This window comes from Phoenix dactylifera, unplaced genomic scaffold (genome assembly GCF_009389715.1).
Source record: "Phoenix dactylifera cultivar Barhee BC4 unplaced genomic scaffold, palm_55x_up_171113_PBpolish2nd_filt_p 002132F, whole genome shotgun sequence".
NCBI classification, from domain to species: Eukaryota; Viridiplantae; Streptophyta; class Magnoliopsida; order Arecales; family Arecaceae; genus Phoenix; species Phoenix dactylifera.
The window spans coordinates 4,720-30,104 of NW_024069401.1; the positions used below are offsets into that span (position 1 = coordinate 4,720).

The following is a 25,385-nucleotide window of genomic DNA, read 5'->3' on the forward strand; positions in this document are numbered from 1 at the left end:
ACTCACAGTGAGGTTATTGTAGTTTGACTGCACACATACATGGTCTCTAGACATATGGGTCCATGCAGTGTAGATTGGCTGCAGTAAGTTCACTGTAGGAGTAGGGTATGCACCTATAAGGAATCTATCGACCTTGATAGAAGAGGAGTGATCCTATGTGATTTATTAGACTGAGTTCTAAGACCTTGGCCAGGGCAGTAATATAAAGTGGAAAAAGAGTTTTCCACTATCGAACTCAAGTCGAATAAATCTTGACATATGACAGACGATGGGGTTTGACGAGTTGTCCATGACCTCCGTCCGGTAGGGATCCACGATAGTAGGACTGTATCACATGTTAACTGCACCTAGAGGTTCATCTTTCTATTCTACTGGGTAGCCACTACATGCTGCTAGGTGTCACTGGTGGATGGTGGGACTCATAGGGATTATCTTGATGATCGATAAACCCTAATGAGTTGAGTTGGAATCGTTCCAACCCATTGAAAGGAGTTTTCAATGATAAAGTGATAGAGATCACAATATATCTCACTACCAGTCAGAATAGAACCTATGGGGTCACACACACTAGAAGTATTGACCGATCCGATGGTTGAATAGTGATTATGAATCACGAGTAATCAATTCGATTGATATTCGGTTGAAGAAGGAACAAAGGGAATTAATTAATTGGACTTAAACACAAATCCTACTTCGGGTAGGATTCCTAGAGTCCTAATTGGATTAGGACTGGGAATCCTAGTTGGAGTAGGACTTGGATTCCTACTTGAAATAGGATTCCTACAACCCTAATGAGATTAGAAATTTTGAATTAAATTGGATTCCTACTTGGAGTAGGATTCCTAGAAATCCTAATTGGATTAGGACTTCGGATTCAAATAGAGTCCTAATTGGATTAGGACTAAAATTAAATACATCCTAATTGGATTAGGATTCCTTAAGTCTAAATTAATTATTAATCTAATGAATCAACATGATTCCTAATTGGATTAGGATTGAAGAGTCAATTGAGTCATGGTTCATTCAAGTTCTAATAGGATTAGGACTAGCATGGATTGAACCCAATTGATTCATGATTTGGTTAAAGCCTAATAGAATTAGGACTTAGCCATAAGAGGGACACCTAATCCTCCTTAGAGGAGGATTAGGGCATCACAAGAAGGAGGGATCACGCCCCTCCTCCTCTCCTTGTGTGCGGCATGAAGAGAGGGGCCGGCGCCCCCTTCTTATGGAATTTAACTCTAGGGCTCCTAGATTGTAGGAGCCCTAGATGGCTATATAAGAGGAGGCAAGGGGCCGGCGCCCTAATGCACTTGAAGCCCTCCTCTTGCTGCCGCCACCCTCCCTCTCCTCCCTTGGTTCAACCGGCAAGCAAGGTGCAAGGGAAAGAAGACCTTGGCGACATCCCTTCTTCCTCCTCTTGGCTTCAACGCATGAGAAAAAGAAAGGCTGCGAAGGGCTTTGATCTTCTTCCTCTTCTTCATTCTTCTTCTTCCTCCTCTCAAGTGCAATCAAGAGTTGATTGAAAGAGAGGAGATCAGCCATCAAAAGAAGTCTTTGCAAGGAAGCTAGCACCCCGGGAAGACAAGAAAGATTTGATCGGTCCCTCTACTTCGTGTGGATACCCGTAGAGGCCGGACGTTTGAACGGCTTCAAGCGAACCCTCTTCCGAAAACCACGAATTCAGATTTGCGGTGATCATCTATCCGTGCAAGGTGAAGATCTGATCTTCCTAATGGTTTTAAAAGTTTTAATTCTTACCTAATTACGAAAGGTCTCGAAACAACGTTCATCGTTGCGATGAACGTTGATCCCGCACATGCCCCCTTTCCGCTGCCATCTGATTTTTGTTTTGAAATATCAGCGGCATGGGCGGGTTCCCAACAAGAAGAACTAAAATGATCTTCCATCTACTAATTAGGTACCCATTTGCTCGTAGTTTATAGACGACCATTTAAAGTACAGCTAAATTTGAGAGGATGGCCTATCCAGTATTAGTAATCTGTGAACCAAATAGAGAAATAGAAAATTCGCAACAACCAATGAGAAAAAGTGGTGATCAGTTGATGGCTGCTATTTGGTTGAAAAATATAGAAGGAGTGAAATGCTTGAATTTTCTTAAAAAAATCAAGTTCTATCTATTATGTTTTGCAAAAAATCTTATCAACCTTCTTCAGCTGAAAACATCTGTGTTTAGAGAAGCTGTTGATCCTCATCTCAAATTTTGGAATAATCTCGCAATATTGGCGCGCACGTTGAGAGACATTAATCTAATTCTTTAGAAAAAAACTAACTCACATCAGGATACAAAGCTTATATAGTTGCACACTGAAGATATAGAGATCCTTTAAATCACTTATGAGATTGTTCAGCTTGTTGAATAGTTTAACAGGTCTACTTGCGGACTACTATCTTTGGTAAAAGATTTTTATTGCTCTTTCGTGTTTTTCTTTCTTCAAAAATCTTTTATAAATAGTTTCTATAAAGTCTCTTTTTCTAATAAAGGCCGGATGTCTTTGCCTCCCTCTTCATCAAAAAGAAAAGAAGATAGTCATGGTTGCTTATTGACTACATTGAGCAGAGTTGAAGGGAGTTACCTTGGAGATCGTAGCAAAGTTGATTCCAGAGCATGCAAAAAAGCAATGTGCCTTCCTAGGATTGTAATTGTTTAATTGGATAGTATTACTGAATAGCTCGTGTACCTATGCAAGGAAAATCAAAATGTGATCTAAGAATATCTTATGTTAGTTGCACATGTGATTGTGTCAAACTCTTTGTTTCTTTCTTCTTGTTTCCATTGTACTATGGTTTGCTGCCTAGTTCTATAAAGCAGATTGGTGTCTGTTGTGGATCTCCCGAAACCTCAATGGGCCTCATTATTATAAAGTAACTAAAGCAATACCTTTTCTGCTTGGTGTATTCATTTGAAGAAAAAAAAGATACAGTTGATGCAGCTCTTAGGAGGGTCCAACCTCTTTTATTAGTTTTATTATTTTTTGCTCTTGTTATCACAAGAACTCTTAAGCTTGTCTTTTTCATGATAGGTTCATTTCTTTCCATATTTAACTGCTTTGCATCCTGTCTTAGGCCCTATCAAACTATTTAGCTTGCTATATAAAGAAATGAAATGAAGTTGGGAAAAGGAATGGGCTCTTCTTATTCATTGCAGTATACAAGGATTCTATATATAGATGCCGATGATTCTTTTAGTGACTATCTTTCCTAACTGTTAACAACAAACTAGCAACAAAAAAACAAATTTCTGGTGTAACTAACTCTGCCAGCTGCATGCGTAATGTGGAGTTTGTAATTTTCCAATATCCCCCCTCAAGATGGAGCATGAATACTGAGAAGCCCATCTTGCTAAGGAGTGGATCAAGCTGTGCAGCTCCAAGGGGTTTAGTGAGCACGTCTGCCAATTGGTCATTGGTGGAGACATGAAGAGTCTTGATGAGGCCAGCAGTGAGTCGTTCTCGGATGAAGTGGCAGTCAACCTCGATATGTTTGGTTCGTTCATGATATACAGGATTAGAAGCTATGTATATCGCAGCCAAACTATCACAAAATAACAATGCAGGCTGCTGATGGGGAATGGCAAGCTCCTTGAGTAATTGAAGGAGCCAGACAATTTCTGCAGAAGTAGTGGCCATTGCACGATACTCGGCCTCTGCTGAAGACCGAGAGACAGTGTGTTGCTTCTTGGATTTCCAAGAAATGAGAGATTCACCAAGGAATATGCATGTGCCAGTAACTGAGCGACGGGTATCTGGACATCCAGCCCCAGTCAGAATCTGAAAAAGCTTTCAGATGCAGAGGAGACTTGCTGGGAAAAAATAAGCCCAGTGTCGGGGCCTTCTTGATGTAACGTAGCACCCGAGTGGCTGCATCTAAGTGGGGCTTGCGAGGTTTGTCCATAAACTGGCTAAGAGTTTGAGCTGCATAAGATAAATCTGGCCGTGTAGTTGTGAGATATAGCAAACGCCCAATAAGCCTTCTATAATGAGTGACATCCTGAATTTCTTCTCCGACATCTTTAGAAAGTTTCAGCTTTGGATCAAGAGGGCATGCAGCAGGTTTGGCAGCAAGTAAACCTGTCTCTTCAAGAAGCTCTAAGGCATATTTCCGCTGGCAGATGGTAATTCCTTGTGCGGATCGAGCTACTTCAAGGCCTAAAAAATATTTTAGAGGCCCCAAGTCTTTGAGCTTGAACTGCCTATGGAGGAATGCAACAAATTCATCTACTTGTGCTGCATTGTTGGTGAAAAGAATTATATCATCGACATAAATCAAAAGCCCGACAAAGAAAGCGCCACTATTGCGAATGAACATAGAACTGTCAGCTGCAGATTGTAAAAAGCCATAAGACAGCAATGTTGAGGAAAACTTGGAGAACCATTGCCTTGATGCCTGTTTTAATCCATACAGTGATTTATGTAGCTTTAAAACCTGTGAAGGATTTGTGGATTGAAAAACTGGTGGCAAGCTCATGTAAACTTCTTCATCCAACTCCCCGTGAAGAAAAGCATTGTTCACGTCAAGTTGGTGTAAATGCCAGTTCAAAGATGATGCCAAAGCCAATACAGTTCTGATCGTCACCATTTTGACAACCGGAGAGAATGTTTCCAAATAGTCCAGCCCTTCCGTTTGAGTGTAGCCATTAGCTACAAGGCGGGCCTTAAATCTCTCTATGCTCCCATCTGCATGATGCTTCACTTTATATACCCATTTACAGCCAACTGTTGATTTTCCAGCTGGTAATTCAGTTAATGACCAAGTCTTGTTCTCTTCAAGAGCTTGAATCTCAAGCCTCATTGCCTCCTGCCACTCGGGTAACTGAGAAGCCTGCTCAAAAGTTTTTAGTTCGAGATGTGTAGAGATAGCAAAGGCATGTGCTTTGTGAGATGCAGAGAGCCTATGATATGAGAGAACTGAATGAAGAGGAAATTTTATACCTGTAGCCGCAGGAAGATCCTTGGAGGAGGTAGCTAAGTGGCAGTGGTAATCAGCAAGATAGCTGGGTTGTCTTCTGACTCTCTCGGATCGCCTAAGGATTGTGGGAGATGCTGGAGAGTCAGGTAACAAAGAAGATTCAGATGAAAGAGAATCTGCATCTGGGTTTTCAGTGGAAGTGTGAGTCTGTGTTGAAGTATTTTCTGGAGGAATTGTAGCTGGGGAAGAAGGTACTGATGTATCAACAGTTACAGGGGAAGGCATGATATGTGTAGGAGTATGAGAGGTATCGGACATGAAGAACAAGTGAGAGTTATCTGGAGCATATGGAAAGATATGCTCATGGAAGACCACATCTCTAGATACAAACACAGAATGATTATGCAGATCATAAAGACGATAACCTTTTGTTCCATATGGATATCCAATGAATATGCAGGTCCGAGCCCTAGCGTCAAATTTTTTTCTGTCATGAGCTAAGGTGGATGCATAGCAAAGACATCCAAAAACCCGCATGTGATCATAGGTCGGTGGAGATGAAAATAATAGTTCATGCGGTGTTTTGCCGTTTAAAACTTTGGAAGGAGTTCTGTTGATGATGTATGCTGCGGTTAAAACACAGTCTCCCCAGAATTTTATAGGCAGAGAGGCTTGAAACTTAAGAGCTCTAGCCACCGTAAGAAGATGTCTATGTTTCCGTTCTACGACTGAGTTTTGTTGTGGAGTGGCTACACATGTTAACTGGTGGATTATCCCATGGCTTTGAAAAAAAAACTTTCATGATAACCTCCTGAACATAAGGAGGTTAACACACGTGTGATTTCCACAGTCCTAATGGCCTTTATTTTGCGATTGAATTGTGTCTGCACCAGCATGCTAAAATTGCGAAAGATTTGTTCTGTTTGGGACTTATGGTTCATTAAATATAACCATGTGCTTCGTGTGAAGTCATCAACAATGGTAAGAAAATAGCATGAACCATCTCTTGCAGGAATGGGATATGGTCCCCAAACATCACTGTGAATTAATTCAAATGGGGATTTAGTACGTATCATGCTGGAGGGAAAAGGTAACCGAGTGTGTTTAGCCAAAGGACATATTGGGCAGACATGTGTAGAACTAAAATTCATAGCATAATCAATGTTGTGTAACATATGAAGTTTTGGAAAAGATAAATGACCGAGGCGATAATGCCAAAGGTCTACAGTAGAAAATTTGTTAGGTAGCTAAAAGAGGGAGGTGAAGCAGAACAATTCTTAGTTAAACTTTGAGAGCCAGGCACCTGTAGCTGATAAAGTCCGCCGACTACGCTACCCCGACCAATTATCCTCCTGCTGCATAGGTCCTGAATATGACATGAAGAAGATTCAAATGTAAGTTGGCAATTAAGGTCAGAGGCAAGTGTTTGAACGGAGAGTAGATTAAAATGAAAAGTTGGGACACATAAGACATTTTTTAATAAGAGGTGACTTGTTAATCTAACACTGCCTATGTGTGTCACTTGCACAGTTTGTCCAGTTGGAAGTTGAACTCTGGAATTCAGTTGTGCATTGACATGAGTTAAGAAAGAGACATCTGATACGATATGATCTGAAGCACCCGTATCAATGATCCAAGCACCATTTGAGAAACCATTTTGTGAAGATAAAACCAAAGGTATGATATGAGTAGACAAAGCGAGAGAAGTGGGAATACCTGTCATGTTTGAACTGGAACCAGTACCTAGCGAGAAGGCAGAAGTGAGAGGCTGAGAACTCTTACTCTTGAGGAGTTCAAGAAGCTGGTCACACTGTTCCTGAGTAAATGGAAAATCTGATGATGATTTGCTTGTTCTAGCCCCTTCTTCTTTAGCACCAACAACAGCAGCTACTTGAGTATTAGAACCAAAAGTACCTTTGGATCTATTTCCCTTGTACCCGGGTGGATAACCATGAAGGAGAAAGCATTTGTCAATGGTATGGTTATCTTTTTTACAGTGTGTACAGAATAATTTCCCTTTCTTTGATGAATCCGGTCTATAGTTTCCTTTAGCCATCATAGCAGCAGAGTCTAGGACTGGGCTATTTCCAACCTCTCTCTATCTTTCCTCTTGTAACAACAGGGAGTAAACTTTACTCAGAGGTGGAAGAGGGTCAATGAGAAGGATTTGTCCTCTAATTTGACTATAGGTGTCGTTTAGCCCCATTAAAAATTGAATCACATGATTTTGCTCTAGTGATGGAAGTACCCCACATGTACAGTTTCGGGCAGATATGTAGTTATTCAAATCATCCCATAAGCCCTTGATTCTTGTGTAATATGTAGTGATAGAGGAGTTACCTTGCTGCAAGTTGGAAATCTCTCTTTGGATTTGAAAAATTCTCGGCCCATTGGTTTGAGCATAGCGTGCTCCTAGCTCATCCCATATGTCCTTTGCAGTTTCAAGATAAAGCACACTTGAGGCTATTTCCTTTGACAAAGAATTGATTAACCAGGACATGAGCATGTTGTTGCAGCGACGCCATGCGAGATACGTTGGGGATCTTTCTTCAGGTCTGTTGATAGAACCATCAAGGAACCCATACTTTGTTTTTGCTTCCAGTGCCAAAGTCATGGATCGTTTCCACGCATAATAATCTTCGTTGCCATTGAGTGGCTGAGGAACAAGAATAAGACCGGGGCTCTCTCCATGATGGAGATAAAAAGGGCTAGTTGGATCATTCATCGGATCAACAAATGTGTTAGTCATGGTGAGGTAAGAACTCTCAGAAGAGAAAGAAGGAAGAACAGCCACAGAACGTCCTCAACGTGGCTCTGATACCATAAAGAAATGAAATGAAGTTGGGAAAAGGAATGGGCTCTTCTTATTCATTGCAGTATACAAGGATTCTATATATAGATGCCGATGATTCTTTTAGTGACTATCTTTCCTAACTGTTAACAACAAACTAGCAACAAAAAAACAAATTTCTGGTGTAACTAACTCTGCCAGCTGCATGCGTAATGTGGAGTTTGTAATTTTCCAATACTATATCATTGGGAGCTTTCAGAATCATGTATAGCTTTAGCACTTCAGTTGCAGTATTTGGATCCCTGCAAACCTTGTCTTAGAACTTATGGGTGGCTTTTCTATTGTTACTTAAAAGATGATATGGATGCTTAATAGTATCTCTTTTTTTGCACTTTCTAATTACCAGATAAAGATCTGTAGATTATTTTCTAATAATGTGTGAATATAATATTCTGAAAACTATATATTAATTTACTTGAAAATATGTATTGGGTTGTTAGATGACTAATTTGCTAAGTGTGTGTCATCTAACCGTATACTGTTTATTGGTGAACTATGTTCTAGAATTTGTATATAAATTTATCTATATATATGTATTGACTTGCTAAATAACTAATTTGCTTGGTATATATTATTTAATCATGTAGATGTACTGTGATTTTTTTTTGGGATTTTTTTTAATTATGAAACTTACGATTCTGTTGGTAGATAGAATCTATGACTTTTGGTTTTTTTTTTTAAGATACACACTAAAAAAAATATGGCAAAATTGGAAGCGTTAGATGGACAGGGGGAGAGATTTTCCACTCGGTGGACAAAATGTATATTTTGGGAGTGATAAGTAATATATTTAAGATGAGGGGTGTTAAAAGTATGCCCTAGAAGCCAACGTAGCTGACACATACTTGTAATCTGGAGCATAAATTTGTAATTTGACACTTATTACTAAATAAGATTGGGCAATTTATTTTTTATTCATGTTTGTATGTGTCCATGAATCATCCAAGAAATTAATAGATGATGACACATATTCTCAAAGGAGTTGATAATTTGAGGCATGTGTCATTAGGGATTAATTTCTAAATGCTCCTGATCGATAGATCCATCATGAGGGACAGTGATGGATCCGCTGAGATTAGTACACAGATCACTTAGTTAGATGGACGAGACTCGAGTCCACGGTGTATAGACATTGGACTGATTATGCGAGTACTTGTTAGAGAACAAGGTATTGAGCGTGACTAAAGATAGTAGTCACATGGATGTCTATCCACTCGTCAGTGACTACTTATGTTGCAGTTGTATGACTGGTCCTTTGACCTACGATGCCTCAGCTATTCACTGTGAGGTTGCTGTAGTTTGACGAGCATGTGAACTTGGGCCCTAGCCATTCGGATCCTTATAGTGCGGATTGGCTACATTAGGTTCATTTTGGAATAACGTTGCATCTAGATGGGATCTATCAACTTTGATAGATTAGAAGTGATCCTATATGATTTATGAGACTGAGTTCGATAAATTTCTGACCAGATATTTTAGAAAAAGAGTTTTCCATATCTCGAATTAGAAGTTGTATAAATTTGACATATGACGGACGATGGAGTTTGACGAGATATCCATAACCTCCGTCATGTCGGAATCCATAATAGAGGGACTATATCATACGCAAACTGCACCTAGAGGTTCAGACATTCTATTCTGCTGGGTTGCCACCATATATTGTTAGGTGTCACTAGTGGATTGTGAGACTCGAAGGCATTCACTTGGTGATCAGTGAAACCTGAGAGTAGAACTAAAATCGTTTCAGTCCACTGAAAGGAGTTTCAGTGATATTGAGATGAAAATCTTATATGTCTCACTACCAGTTAGAATAGAATCTACGGGGTCACACACATAGAGAATTTAATTAGTCAAGCTATCAAAATTGTGATTTAGAATCTCAATTGAAGTCAGTTATCAATATGATTGGTGATTGAATTAACCCACTAAGTGTTAGTGAGCTAATGGAAGAAGAAATAAGTGGAATTGATTGCAATTGGATTGCAATTGGGCTGATTTAATGAGCCAAATCAAATTGGGTTCGACCCAAATTAATTTAGGTTCATGATTGGGTCAATTTGATTAAACTAAAATTTGTGCGATTTTAAAGACCACATGTCGTCGTAGGATGAATATGACTTAAGTCATGTTCATACTATGCGAACTTTAAAGTCCACATGGCGTCGTAGGATGCATGCTTCCAAATCAATTAATTCTCCTAATGAGATTAGGAGTCCTAATATGATTAGAAAATTAATCAATTAATTAAGTGGACACATGTCATGCATTAATCCAAGGGTGGGTTATAGTCCCATACTCCTAATAAGATTAGGAGAAGCCCTAGAACCCATCTATAAAAGACTTGGGGCGTGAACCATAGGATTCATCCTTGATCGCCAAGCCTCCTCCCTCTTCCTCTCTTCCCTTCCCACGGCTGCAAAAGGAGACCTCCTTTTCTTCACGGCAACAAGGTGAAGGATCCCCTTTCTTCTTCCTCCAAGGTGTTGGAAAGCAAAGAAGAAGAAGGATCAAGGGAGAGAGATCAATTCTGCCCAACGTCAAGCTTCTTCCTTTCCTCCTTTTCCATGGCTGAAAGAGGGCTTCTTCTTCCACGGCATCAAGGTTAGGAAGATTCATGAGCAAAGCAACCTCTTCCTCTTTCTTAATTGCGAGCAAGGTTGAAGAAGAAAGCATTTTCTTCAAAGAGGTATGTTGCAGAATTTCTTCCATCTCTTTCGATACTCATAAGAGATCTTTGCAAGGAGCTAGTGAAAGTGAATCCTAGGTTCTCTGGTGTTTAGCATGCTGAATTATTTTTTTTTTAAAAACAATGGCTGAACCTGATCGGGTTGCCTACGTACCCCTTCATAAGGGAGATCAAGCCATACGTAATTCTTTTTAAGTTTCAAAAATACAGTGGAAAAATCGAATCAAACAATTTAATTCGTGCATGCTTATAAGATCAAATTTAGAAATCAGCACTGTAAGAACACATAGGATTATGCCGGAATTGTTTAAACAATTATGCTAAAACTTTATGCATGATTAACTATCAGATATGAAAGGTAAACACTCTATTCCAATTAATCTCTGAATATCCATCGAATGGATTTTGGAGATAACTCCGTGAAGAGCCCCAAAGGAGGGTAAAACCTCGAAAAATCGGACCTAGACCCTGACTCCAAAATAAAAGATTAATATAGATTTAATACCTTTTATGATGGAAGAAACTTGTGGATCTAATCCTTGACTTTTCAGCCACACACACGAATGGCCTCTATGAGAAGTACACGCGAAGCCCTGAAGGATCTTCTTCTGCAACAGTGCTAGCGGCTGCAGAATTCATGTTAGCGACACCCATGAAGTCCCCTTTTTAAAAACATTCTTCAAAGCATTTGAATTCGAAATTCTAATGTTCTGAACCACCTTTAGTTGGCGCATGAGTAGGGCAATAACAACCCCAAATCAGATCTCAACCATAGGTCAAATTATATTCGAAATTTGAACTCATGCGCAAGGGAAAATTCAGAATTGATGGATGGCGGCATGATGTGTTTGATCTCATCATAACCCTTGATCATGTCGCCATAATTTTTCATTCCAATCAATGTCCCATGCCTACCATCAGATTAGGGGGTCATGTGATGATTTTGTAGTGATTAAATTCGAAATTCAAGCTTAATTAGAAGTGAGATAAAGATAAGAATGACATATACCATGAAGAGAGAGAATTTGATCTTATCCAATTCTTTTAATGCATTTATCTTTCCATTTCACCCCATTTGATGATGAAAGAGGTCCCTGATATTGCCAAGTGTCCCATGGCACCATTAAATAAATTAAATTAATTTTTAATCATATTAAAAATCAATTTATGGCGCCATGCATGGATATATGACAAGTGGATTTCAAGATCCGAACAGCTTCAGATCAAACCCCATTTAATTTAATTAAATCCTAACAATTAGGATTATCCAATTATCTTGGGTTGAACCTAATCCTATTAGGTCAATCCCTAATTAAGCACAAATTTAATCTAATTTAATTTGGTCAACCTATGTCCTCTTGATTCAGACCTAATCCAATCAGGTCAAAATCCTGATTGAGCCCAGAATTGATTCTAATTCAATTTGGCTCATCCTTAGTCTAATTACTCAATCCAATTGAGTTCATTAGCAATCTAATTACTAATTAATCCTCCAATAATTACTTTAATTATTTTATAAGATAATTTGCCAATCGAATTGACCAAATTATTCCAGAATGATTCTTAATCATTCATCAGCCTTCTTGATCAATCAGGAATCTTCTATGCGTGTGACCTCATAGGTTCGAACCTAAGCCAGTAGTATAGGAACGACTTCCTACACTAATCGATGTGACCATCTAGCAATGGTACCTGATGTCTAGATAGGCCGAATATATGCGAAGCAAATATTCTGAAATCCTGGACTATAGTTACTGTATAATTCAATCCCTTTGACTCCTAATGCCAGGATGACTTAGAGCTCACTATCAACTTTATAATTAGTACACCCATTATGTGATTAACTTTAGATATCCTGTGACTCCTCACTGGGATTACTCTGGTCAAAGTTTTGCTAAATTAATTACAAGACATTATCTCCTATTTTTAAGAGGGGGTCAATTCCATCTTGACTCACAACTGACTACGCAAGTACTTGATTGCACCCAGTGACCTTCCGTCACTGAATTATAAATCCAGATAGTCCGGTATCATAGTACAGTGAGTTGCTTGCTAGTCACAGATTGCGGTCTTAGGTCAGAGGGTCAAATTTATACTCATATCCACTCGGAACATCTCTCGACAGTAGAGCATTCCGGAATTGGTCATGTTCAGTAAAATGTACTCCTACACTTCATCTGTGTGGTATATCGGTGTCTCCACACTCCTTGGTTAAGAGGACAACTAACGTATATGTCACATAACGACCTAATCTCGATAATGCTGTCGTCCTTGTAACAACATATCATTTGGTTGCGACCTGATTTAAGGACTCAAAGATAAATCCTTCTTTATCATAACAAAAGTCCTAAGGACTTCATCATATAAGAGTTTATTTGAAAATGAAATGATGAATAATGCCAAATAACACTTTATTAATTTGTCAATTCATTTACAAAATTCAATCATCAATATGCTGACGATTGATATTTAGGATACAAATCCCAATAGTTAGCACTCTGGTAAGACCTTATCTCGGATGATTAAATTCTCGTGTGGATACCTGTAGAGGCCGGACACGTGTGCGGCTTAACCAGAAACCTAGAAAGATCATCAGGCTGTGGTGTTCTACCCCTGTAAAATTTTTGAAGATGAGATCTTCAAATTAATAACTTCTAATTTTTGTTTTAGTTTTATAAATCTTAATCAACCCTCCTCAGATCCTAGTCTCCCCTTCCTAATGAGTCAAAGATCTTCTGGATTTGGATCCAGAAAAATTTTTGAATTCTACGATCCGAAGGCGTATTCATACGATGAACGACGTTCCGTTCAAATTCCGCTACGAACGTCGCATCAAACAGGGCGTAACTCAGCAAGGGGTTGAAAAATAATTCGACAACTAGAGAAGGGTGATGGCTGGGATAGAGTTGTTAATGCCTGATAGTCTTAGACCCTGTTTGGGAGAGCTTTTGGAGGGCCAAAAAGTTCTTTCTGGCCCTCCAAAAGTACTTTTAGATAAAAAAATAATTTTTGATAAAATTTTCAAAAAGCCGTTTCAGCTTTTTCGGAAAGTTAAAAATAGCTTTTGGGGGAAGCTCCAATTTGGAGCTTTCCGAAAATGTTGTTTTCCGCTTTATTAGAATGCTGTATTTTTGACAAAAATGCCCATATTAAAATATAATAATTACATAGTTTGTCCTTTTATAAACTTAACAATCTGCTGGAGCCAAGAACCCTAGCCGTCAGACTCCCTTCCGCAAGAAAACGTATTTTTCTTTTCTATTTTTTATATGCATCTTTTGAACCACATTTTAGAAGAAAATTTTTTTAATGAAGTGTATTCCAAGCCTTATTAAACTACGTACATAGAACATGCTAAATAATTTCTCATCTATGTGATTCTCATCTAAACATCTAGTAATCATTTAATCAATTTTATCACCTAGCTAGAAAAATTATTAAAGAGATAAATGGTCATTCGGAGCATGAAAAATTAGTTGACACTAATAACTAAAATATTTTATACCTTTATTATTGTACTATACTATAAATATAATATTATAATACATTATATCATAATACATTAATATGTTATTTTAAATAATTTAATATTATGTTATCTTATGAAAAATTAATTTATACTAATAATTATAATATTTTATACCTTTATTATTGTATTATACTATAAATATAATATCATATTATATTATATCATAATACATTAATATGTTATGTTAAATAATTTAATATTAGTTATATTATGAAAAATTAATTTATACTAATAATTATAATATTTTATGACTTTATTATTGTTATAAATATTATATTATATTACATTACATCATATTACATGTTATTTTAAATAATTTCATATTTTGTTATATTATGAAAAATTAATTTATACTAATAATCATAATATTTTATACTTTTATTACTGTATTATACTATAAATATAATATTATAATATGTTATATCATAATACATTAATATGTTATTTTAAAAAATTAAATATTATTTGATATTTTGGGAAATTAATTTATACTAATAATTATAATATTTTATATCTTTATTATTGTATTATACTATAAATATTATATTATATTACATTACATCATATTAAATTAATATGTTATGTTAAATAATTTAATATTATGTTATATTATGGGAAATTAATTTATACTAATAATTATAATATTTTATACCTTTATTATGATATTATACTATAAATATAATATATATTATATTATATCATAATACATGAATATGTTATGTTAAATAATTTAATATTATGTTATATTATCAAAAATTAATTTACTCTAATAATTATATTACTATTATGCTATATTATAATAATATTATTTTATATTATAATAATATTATACTATATCATATATTTATATATTAATATATATTATGTTTTATTATGTTATGTTGTATAATACTATGTAATGTCCTTTATGGTAATTTTGTCATACAAAAGTAATTTCTCAATTTGTTTACCAAACATATGTTAAAGTGCCACAGCGCTTTACAAATGTAGTTACCAAACAGCAAACAGTTTTTTATAACAGCTCTACTTCAGACAACTCTGCTTCCAACAGCTCTACTGCTAACAGCTCCCCAAAACAGAACCTTAGGCTCCATTTGGGAGAGCTTTTGGAGGGCCAAAAAGTACTTTCTAGCCCGCAAAAGAATGTTTGGTAAAAATTTTGGAAAGCTGTTTTAGCTTTTCCAAAAAGCCAAAAACAGCTTTTTGGGAGAAGCTCTATTCTGGAGCTTTTAGAAAAAATTGTTTTGAACTTTATCGAAAAGCTTTTTTAGACTAAAATATCCATAATAAAATATAATAATTACATACTTTGTCTCTTTATAAACCTAAAAATCTGCTGGAGCCTTAACAAAGAATTCTAGCCGTGGATCAGACTCTCTTTCATGCAAAAAAAGATATTCTTGTTTTTATTATTATATTATACTATAATTATAATATTATATTACATTATATCATAATACATTAATATGTTATGTTATAATTTAATATTATGTTATATTATGAAAAATTAATGCATGCTAATAATTATAATATTTTGTACCTTTATTATTATATTATACTATAAATATAATATTATATTACATTACAGTAATATTATACTATATTATATATTTATAAATAATATATGTTATATTTTATTATGTTCTATTATATAATACTATGTAATATCCTTTATGCTAATTTTGTCATACAAAAGTACTTTATCAGTTTATTTATCAAACACATGTTAAAGTGTCACGGTACTTTAAAAATGTAGTTACCGAACAATAAACAACTTTTTTATAAAAGCTCTGCTTCAAAAATCTCTACTTCCAATGGCTCTACTTTCAAAAGTTCTATTTCCAATGGCTCCCCCAAATAGGGCCTAAAAATTTATGTTGGCTCGGTGCTACAGTGATTCTTCCTATACCAGCTAATGACAGTCTAGCTCTGGCAACAATGTCTTAATGTCGGAATAAATTAAACCTCAAGTCACGTGAAAGTGTCTGAATGTCGGAATAAATTAATCCTCAACTCACATGGTAATAAGAGTAGCTAAAGTAATTGAACTTCTTATATTAATTTTCATGTAGAGAGTCTCATTTTTTTTAGAAAAAAAAAGTTTCTTGCATAGACTATGGAGAAGATTCCCCGGCCATTAGTGACGGATAGCATCCGGTCTGAGAACTTCTTTCCCATAGATCAAGGACTCTCCTTCTTGGCCTCATACGTTCGGCCATCCTCTAAAATCTTCTTTGTCTGAGTGAGAGAGGAGGAAGGAGAGATGCCTGTGTCTCTGGTTTCCAATGTCGTGTCTCAGCTTACCAACCTTCTCGTACAAGAAGCTGCTTTCTTGCGTGGTGTGAACAATCAGATCAAATGTGTGGAAACAGAACTCCGTCTATTGCAAGATTTCCTCAAAGATGCAGACGCCGGAAGGAAGAGAGGAGATGAAAGAATGGAGAGCTGGATACGTGAGATAAGAGAGGTGGCATATGAAGTGGAAGACATCATAGACAGGGTCAAGTTCATGGCTGAGAGGCAACGTCAGAGAGGCTTCATGGACACTATTTCGAGGTACTCTCACAAACCTCATGAATTGTTCACCCTACATGAAATTGGAAATATAAAGGAAAGGATCCGTGGTATCTAGGTGAAAGTAGTGCAGTGGATGAAATTTCGCAATCCCTCAGCGAATTCTCTCCTCACTCTGATGATGATGAAATTTTAATGTATGTCAGCTTTAGAGGTGGAGCTCGGGCAGCAAGGTATCTCCTACACGAGACGGCTGTTGAAGGCAGAGCGCATCATCCTTGAGGGCGACTCGACCACAGTTATCGATTGGTTGTGCGAAGAGGGGCGGAGGAGGATGTGAGTCCCCTACTCGATGACATCCGGCGGATAGACTGTATTAACTTTTAGGTAGTGCATGTATATAGGGAGGCAAATAGGGTTGCCGATTGGGTTGCATCATTTGCAGCACAGCACTCCGGAGGGGTTCTATGGATTGACCAGGATATCCTTCCTTCGCAGTTTTGTCAGATTGGTGCTCTTGATTCTATTAGCTATACCTATATTAGGATAGGATGAGCAACCGTTGTAACAAAAAAAAAAAAAAAAAAAGCTCCACCAAATGGGGGCTTAATGTTCTACAAAAACTTACCAGTGCATGGCCTATGGTTGGGCAATGGCAGCATTTCCTAGAATTGCTAAGTTTATCACTTTACAGCCGAACCACCCAAAACAGCACCAATCATCCGGCTTGGAGCATAAAGACCACTTACAAGACCAGATCCTTGCAAAGAGCAATTGCTATTACTTTTATCCTGGCTAGCTGAGATAATAGTTAAATTCCAGGGAATGAAAATGCTCTTCCTTGGGTGTAGGATTTCTTCGGTACTGGTGTGATGGCCCGGTCCGCTTGACCGGCCTGGCCCGAGCTTGGCCCAGCCCAAGCTCACATCAAAAAAGAAATAGAGAAAGAAAAGAGTAAAACGGAGAGGAACACTCCCACCAGTAAGTATTCTTCTCCCACCCTCCGTCCGCCTCCCGGTAGGAGTCGACTTCCGAGAACCAAGGAGGCTTGCCTCTTCCCCAACCCCCTGAGCCCACCACCTCAAGCTCTATTCTTTCTTTCCCTCTCCTTCTTCTTCCTTTTCCCATTGAGTTCACAGCTGCCCGTTACTGTGCTCGCCGGAAATCGGGGCTGCCGGACACCGCCGGAGCCAAGGTAACGCCCTATCCTTCCTCCCATTTTCTTCCTCTCCTTTCCACGACTAGGAATGGCGGCCACTGACCGAGAAAGTGGCCGAAATTCGATTGGAAAACTCCCCTATTCTCTGTCCTCTGTTTTCGCCGTTTCTCTTCCTTTTTCCGGTCATGTTCGCTGCCGGCGCTCGTTGCCGTAGCTCCCGGCCTCTCCGCAGCTCCCAGTCGCCGACGAGCGGATTGGACCGAGATCAATCGAGCCATGACCACCCCCTGTTCGGCCCTGCTTTTGGGTTGATAGTTGCCGGCTGCCGCCGACGACAACTTCCCTCTGCTGGAAGCCACCGCCGCTTGGTCGGACCACCATGACTACGGCAGCTTTCAGCCGTTCCCCTTCCTCCTCTGTTTTCCCACGGAAGAAAGAAAAGAAGAAAGAAAAAAAAAAAAGAGAGAGAGAGAAGAAGAGGAGGAAGAGAGAGAGCCATCCCTCTCTTATTTCTCTCTCTTGTTTCCTCTCTCTTCTCTCTAATTTTTGATTAGAGAGAATAAAGTTGCATCATGATATTTTTGATTCAAGCTTTTTCCATTAATCCTAAAGAAGTCGTTTGCATTTATCCAATTTGCTTATAGTATCTATGAGCAAATGAAGATGATCATCATGACTTGCTTATGGCATCTAAATGTTATTCTTTAGTGGCAAAATGAATAAAAAGTCGATCGAAATGTTCTTGCTATTGATTTTCTCTTTTGAATCTGATGCTGTCCCAAAGGTGAGATGTTGTTCCCGAATTCCCTAGGAATTTCTGATGCTGTCCTGAAGTTGAATTTTAATTAATAAATTTTGGGGAAAGTTTCTCACTTCCTGCATTATTGACTAAAAGCAGGAAAATTCTATGGCTATTGCTGGAGGAAAGCATCAGATTCTTTTTATTATTATTTTTGACTGCGGAAAGCATCAGAATTGAGCTCTTGTTCCGGAGAGAGAAAGGCCTCTCCTTCTTCCTCTTGGCTCCTTCATTTGACCGTATTGTCTGAAACATTATTCCTGTGAGCAAGAGAGAGGGAAGGAAAGATGGTTAAGTCTCCGGTTTCCAAGGTCGTCTCTCAGCTTACCAACCTTCTCGTACAAGCAGCTATTTCCTTGGGTGGTGTGCGCAGACAGATCGATTGGGTGAAAACACAACTCCAGCAGTTGCAAGGTTTCCTCAAAGATGCAGATTCAAGAAGGAAGAGAGGAGATGCAACAATGGAGAGCTGGATTACGCAGATGAGAGGTGTAGCAAATGAAATGGAAGACGTTATAGACACCATCAATTACATGGGCGAGAGGCGACACCAAAGGAGAGGCTGCATGGGCTCCATTTCAAGGTACTCGCACAAACCTTGTGAATTGATCACCCTCCATAAAATTAGTACCAGAATGAGCAGATAAAGATCAAGATCGAGAGTATTTCCGATAGCACAGTAAGGTATAACCTTGTCAATCCAGGTCAAAGTAGCGCAGTGGATGAAAGTTGGCAATCACTCAGAGAATCCTCTCCTCACTCTGATGATGATGACACTGATGTTGTAGGCTTCGAGAATGATAAGAAAAAATTAGTGAGTCGACTGCTTGATGAGAATGAGAAAGCACGACGTGTAATTTCTATAGTGGGTATGGGTGGCCTAGGCAAGACCACCCTTGCAAGAAAAGTATATAATGACCCTGCAATTAGAGAACATTTTGATACCTTCGCTTGGGTTTCAGTTTCTCAGAGCTACCGAGGTATCGAGCTAGTGAAGGACATCATGAAAAAAGTAATGGGAATCAAACAGAGGAAAGGAGACTTAGCGCAGCAGATGGGTGAAGAAGACGTGAGACAGATGCTCCGTGATTTCCTAAGAGACAAAATGTATTTGGTCGTGATGGATGATGTATGGAGAGTTGATGTTTGGAGAGAAATGCAGCGAGTCTTTCCTGATGAGAACAGAGGCAGCAGAATACTGCTTACTACACGTAACATTGAGGTTGCAAAAGATGCCGAGCCATGGATTCCTCCACATGAACTGCACCTTTTAGACGACACAGAGAGCTGGAAACTCTTTCGTAGGAAGGCATTGCCACCAAATCAAGATGTCCCAGCTGAGTTGGAGGCATTGGCCCAGAAGCTTGCAAAGAAGTGTGGTGGACTTCCTCTTGCACTGGTGGTGTTAGGGGGCCTTCTGTCGAGGAAAGATCCTAGCTACGATACATGGTTGAAAGTAGCTCAGAGCATGAACTGGGTATCTACTAGAGATGGGAAGGAATGCCACAATATATTGGGTTTAAGCTACAGCGACTTGCCATATCCGTTAAAACCATGTTTTCTATACATTGCTGCGTTTCCAGAGGACTCCATTATCTCTGTTTCCACATTAGTTAGGTTGTGGGTGGCCGAAGGTTTCATACTGCAAGAGCAGCGACAGACAATGGAAGGCACGGCAAGGGATTGGTTGGATGAGTTGGTGCAGAGGTGCATGATCCAAGTTGTCGAGAGAAGCATGTCTCGTGGGCTGGTTAAGAGCATATGCATCCATGATCTGTTACGCGACTTTGGCCTTGAAGATGCCAAAAAAGATGAATTTCTTCATGTTTGCAGCAGTGAGGACGTGGGAGTATCTGATCGTATATCAAGTCATCGTGCAGCTTTCTACAATCGTATAAATGATGAGGCTGCTGTTTTCTCACGGCATCTCCGCACTTTGCTGGGCTTCAGTTTAAGTTTGACTAGTGGGGGAAGATTTTTGAATGGGTTAAACTTAGTAAGGGTGTTGGATCTAGAGGGCACAAGAGATTTGAAGGAGTTACCAGAACAGATCGGCAGGATGATTCATCTACGATACCTGGGATTGGGAAGGACCGGTTTGAAGAGACTGCCATCCTCCATCCGACATCTCCTGAATCTGCAGACTTTGGATGTGAGACATACACGCATTTACTGGCTTCCGAAATCATTTTGGAAAATCCGGTCATTGAGGCATGTATATATTAATACATATATGTTTCTAAGCGCACTGATGAGTGGTGAACGCAAGAACTTGCAGACTCTGGAAATTGAGGAGTTTGAGTTTCATATGGAAGATATGGATATTGTCCGTTTATTGGGCATAAGATTCATAAAAAAATGGGCTACTACACCAGACTTCACCAGGGAGGCGATTGATAAAGCATGTGACACAATGTTTGCAGAATCACTTGGAAAAGCGCTCGAGAAAATGGACAGCCTCGTCTCCTTCACTCTGAGTTTGCCCGGACGTATAATCCCTGGGGACGTCCTTTTTGCTCGGGCACCAAAATTGCACCAGGTCCGTTCATTGACACTGCATGGACGGTTGTTACTCAAACAACAGCAGCAGCTCCTAGACAGCAGTCAACTCCCACTAAACCTCACCAAGCTCAAATTATCTTATTCTCTTTTGGAGCAAGACCCAATGCCGGCACTAGAGAAGCTGTCAAATCTTAGGTTTCTCCAACTGTTATTACGTGCATACGTAGGGAAGAGCATGTTGTGTTCTACTGGTGGCTTTCCTCGGTTGCGATACTTAATATTATTTGATCTCCAAAATTTAGAGGAATGGAGAGTGGAGGTTGGGGCAATGCCCAACCTTACCCACTTAACTATCAATTGGTGCCCGAAATTGAAGATGCTTCCCAAGGGATTGCAGCAGGTGACCACACTTCGAGAACTGAAGCTGATTCAAATGCCCCGTTACTTCAATGACAAGGTCAGAAATGAGGTTCGGCACATCCCCTCCATTATTTTTCAAGATGAAATTGATCAGAGATAATATCAGCAGTGCCTGTAAGTCACTCCCCCTCTCCTCTATTTCCTCTGTTATTTTCATTCCTCGAGATCCTACTAATGAAAACATGTTTGACATAATATCATGCAGAATATTGTGATTTATTTCTCTCTAATCTTCTCCGAATGTTCTAATTGCTAAAATTTTTATTCTAAAATTCTTTCCCTTATCTAGCTTAAGAAAACTGATCATTGAACTCAAACAAGGACTACTGATCATACTAGAGATTGACCTTCACTATTTCTGGTTGTTTTTTGTCAAATACAAATAGTTGGATGATAGGATGTGATAACTCAATCCACCTCTTACAGCACCTCATGCATTAGGACACTGATAAGACGATTCATAAACCTGGGACCGGCCAAGAACAGTTAGAAAAACTAGAAAGTAAATATTGGAAAACTCAGAATATGTGCTCTAAACATTAGGGGAAAATTATTGTTACTACAGTTGGTTGTGATACTATGACTCCTCCAACGTGATCTTTTTTATTTAGTCAAAAGGTGGTAACTCATCAATCCAATAATTGATTGTTAATATGTTTCTTGTGCATACGTAAATCACACAGCAACATGCACTAATTCTCTTGCTGCATTCATTTCTTAAAGTTCCAATCATGACTTTATCTACCTAGATTTGTTAAAAAAAATTGAATTCATCGGTAGAGAAAATCAAAAATTTGGAATATTCTACTCAATGTAGAAAATTTCCGGTTAAATGATTGCGAAGGATTGGGCACGACTCTTCTTTTACAAATCATAGATAACTTTGTAATTTCAAATATAATGCCAACGACTAATATATTGTCCGTACTATAGTAAATCTAAATGCACCCTTCATTGAAAGATGAATATCATTGAAAGAATCTTGGTTCTCGCTAGTTTTGAGTTTTTTCTCAATTCAATGCATCAAGGAATTTATTTCTAGTTCCTTCTAAAAGGCTGGGTTTTTTATTTATTTGCTAAATTTCCACTGTGCCAAAGGTTGCCCATGCTTTATGATCTACCTAAAAAAGAATCGAGTGAATAACTTTATCATTTCCATCTAAGTAACAACTGTGGTGTTTCTTGTCTTGTAGGGTGATTACTTTAATTGGCATTAGCTGAAGTGATGATCCAGTCAATAAGGTTTTCTGCCTTTCTTTAATATATACAAAGCAATACTTCTAGCTATTTCTTATGGAACCATAGAACTCTTGATTGTATTAGTTCTTATTTTTCATTTCCACGTCATATGTTTCTTTATATTTGATGGAATTGTTAATTTTCTGTAATGTATTTGATAATGCTTTTCACACATGAACTTCTATTTCGACTTGCAAATATTTGGCGATGTATGTTATATTCTGATGCAATCTTCTTTTCCGTTGTTTCTTCAGTAGCATCCTTAAAACAATAGCTTTGTACATTTTTCGATTTAATATTAGCATATTCACTGAACTGTATCTCAACCTCACATAAAGTTCATGTTTCTCTATTTTTTTTCCAAGAAAAGCAAGAGCAAAGCTCCACGCAGCTTCAATAAGATCACAGCATAAAGTTTATTTTTCTCGACGACACTTATTGCCAATGGCTTGGTAAAAAGGATCTATGACATTTCAAAAGAAGATGCATGGGGAAACTTAGTTTTTCTTTTTCTTTGAAGTTCTTTATAAATAGGCTCGAAAAAGAAGGTCATTTTGGAGAGAACCAAAAGGAACTTCTACTTCCATTCCCTAAATTGTTAGAAAGACAAAAATTTTATCTTGTCCTATTTTTCACTGAATCTCTATGATCAGATGATATTTTATGTCTTCACCAAGCTTTAAAACATAAAAGAAATAGAACCTTTATATAAATACCATCTGTTAACCAATCTTTGGAGAATTCTGTTTCTAACAATTGAATACCATTATAGGTGCATTTGACATAGATTTCTCTATCCCATTCCTTCAAATTTACGCAAACTGCGGATTCTAATTTGACATAGTTATTTTAAATTAATTGGTAAGATTTTTACTCAAACCAATCACTTGTGATTAAGTGAAGTTGTAGACTCTATGAATCCTAGAAACTGACTCTATTGCATGTGACACTGCTGCACTTTGTATGGGGTAAAACTCTAAGAAATATGCCAGGTTTATTGAATGAAGAAAACATCAATGAAATCACCAATTCGGAGAATAAAATTAGAGCCCACTATTTTAACAAAAAATAAGCCAACTACAATGTCCAAACATCCAATAGTATTGAAGATCTTCTAAATTCTTTTCACCTCTCATTAATAAAGTAGACCGCAAATCTCAACCAAGTACTAAGAATCATGTGGCTTTGAAAAGAAAGATAAGAATTGGCATGAGCTAATAACTCAGTAAGAATCCTCATACAAATGCAAACATCAATATAAATAAATGAACAAATAAATTGATAGCCAACAACAAACATTCCGTAACAAATATAGTCATTAGAATAATATTAATCTATTATTATCATGAAATACACATGCCAATCATCCAGAACTTGAATTTTATTTTCACTATTTTGTAGACAAAATGATTTTCTTTTCAATAGTAGTTCATCATAAACAATTTATAATCATATCATAACCTAAGACACGCGAATTCGACCAATATCTCAAGAGTAGTCCATAAGTAATTTAAGTTATTTTGACTTTGGATAGGCAACGATCACGTTCTCTTGTAATGGGACAACAAAAAATATCATGTTTCTCACCCATGATGAAGCAATCGATAGCTTCATCTTTCTTGCCCATGATGGGGCAATAAATAGTGTCACATTTTGTCACGCCCCAAACCCAGCACCCGGGTTCGGTACGCGACCGGCCGCATGAGCCCTAGAGCAGTGCCCTAAAAATCATGCAAGGCCTATGATTAACCAAAAATTCCAATAAATCCACAATTAATCTAGTAATTCAAATAGAGCAGTCCGACATGTCCAAATAAACAAATTAGTTCAATTACAAGATCTTCAAATGTTCATCGACATCAAAGAAGGATAAACAAACTAACTAGCTAATGACTCTGATACTTGCACTCTGCGCCCATCCCATCCAAATCTAAGCATCCTGCAACTCTGATAAAATGAAAGAAAAGAAAAAAAAAAAGGATGAGTTTTACAGCCCAGTAAGAATCTCTATACATCCACACCAACACAATAATAATATAAATCTGAAAATCACGACAAGTCGATGCACATATCATGAAGTCATAAACTGGCTATCAAACCTCAAATAATCAATATAAATATGTACATAAAACATCAATAAAAGTCCAGCCACACAATAATGATATAGCATAGGATAGCTTATAAACCTGTATTATAGTTCCAATGCCTTTTCTTCAACTTGATCCGGATTTTTATCTTTCCGACTTTGGGTCAAATCTCGGTCACATTTCTCAGCCTGTGGTGGGGCAACCAAATTATCACATTTTCAGCCTGTGGCGGGGCCTGCACATTATAGTTCCACATTTCTAGCCTGTGATGGGGCCTGCCAAAGTATCACATTTTCAGCCTGTGGCGGGGCCTGCATATTATAGTTCCACATTTCTAGCCTGTGAAGGGGCCTACCAAAATATCACATTTTCAGCCTGTGGCGGAGCCTGCACATTATAGTTCCACATTTCTAGCCTGTGAGGGGGCCTACCAAAATACCACATTTTCAGCCTGTGACGGGGCCTGCCATAATAACAAGATAAACCCAAAGTTTCTTTTCATACAATCCAGTTTACATCTACACATCAATTTTCTTTTATTTATTTCCGGCTATAAACTAACCACAGTCACGTTTCCAGCCCGTGACAGGGCAACCAATATCATATAGTTAGTTTAGAGCACCACATCCATCAGTCAAATTTTGCAGGTGTAGGTTATGCGCATGCATGC

General features: G+C 38.0%; 1 protein-coding gene across 1 annotated transcript; it reads left to right on the plus strand.

The window, feature by feature from the left end:
• The first annotated feature begins 16,258 nt into the window (after window positions 1-16,258).
• On the plus strand, window positions 16,259-22,868 carry LOC103721830 (disease resistance RPP8-like protein 3). Its single transcript, XM_039123165.1, has 4 exons — window positions 16,259-16,551; window positions 18,841-18,979; window positions 19,096-21,503; window positions 22,583-22,868. The coding sequence occupies exons 1-3, from the start codon at window positions 16,259-16,261 to the stop codon at window positions 21,487-21,489; spliced, it is 2,826 nt and encodes a 941-aa protein (XP_038979093.1). The 3' UTR covers window positions 21,490-21,503; window positions 22,583-22,868.
• Window positions 22,869-25,385: the final 2,517 nt, after the last annotated feature.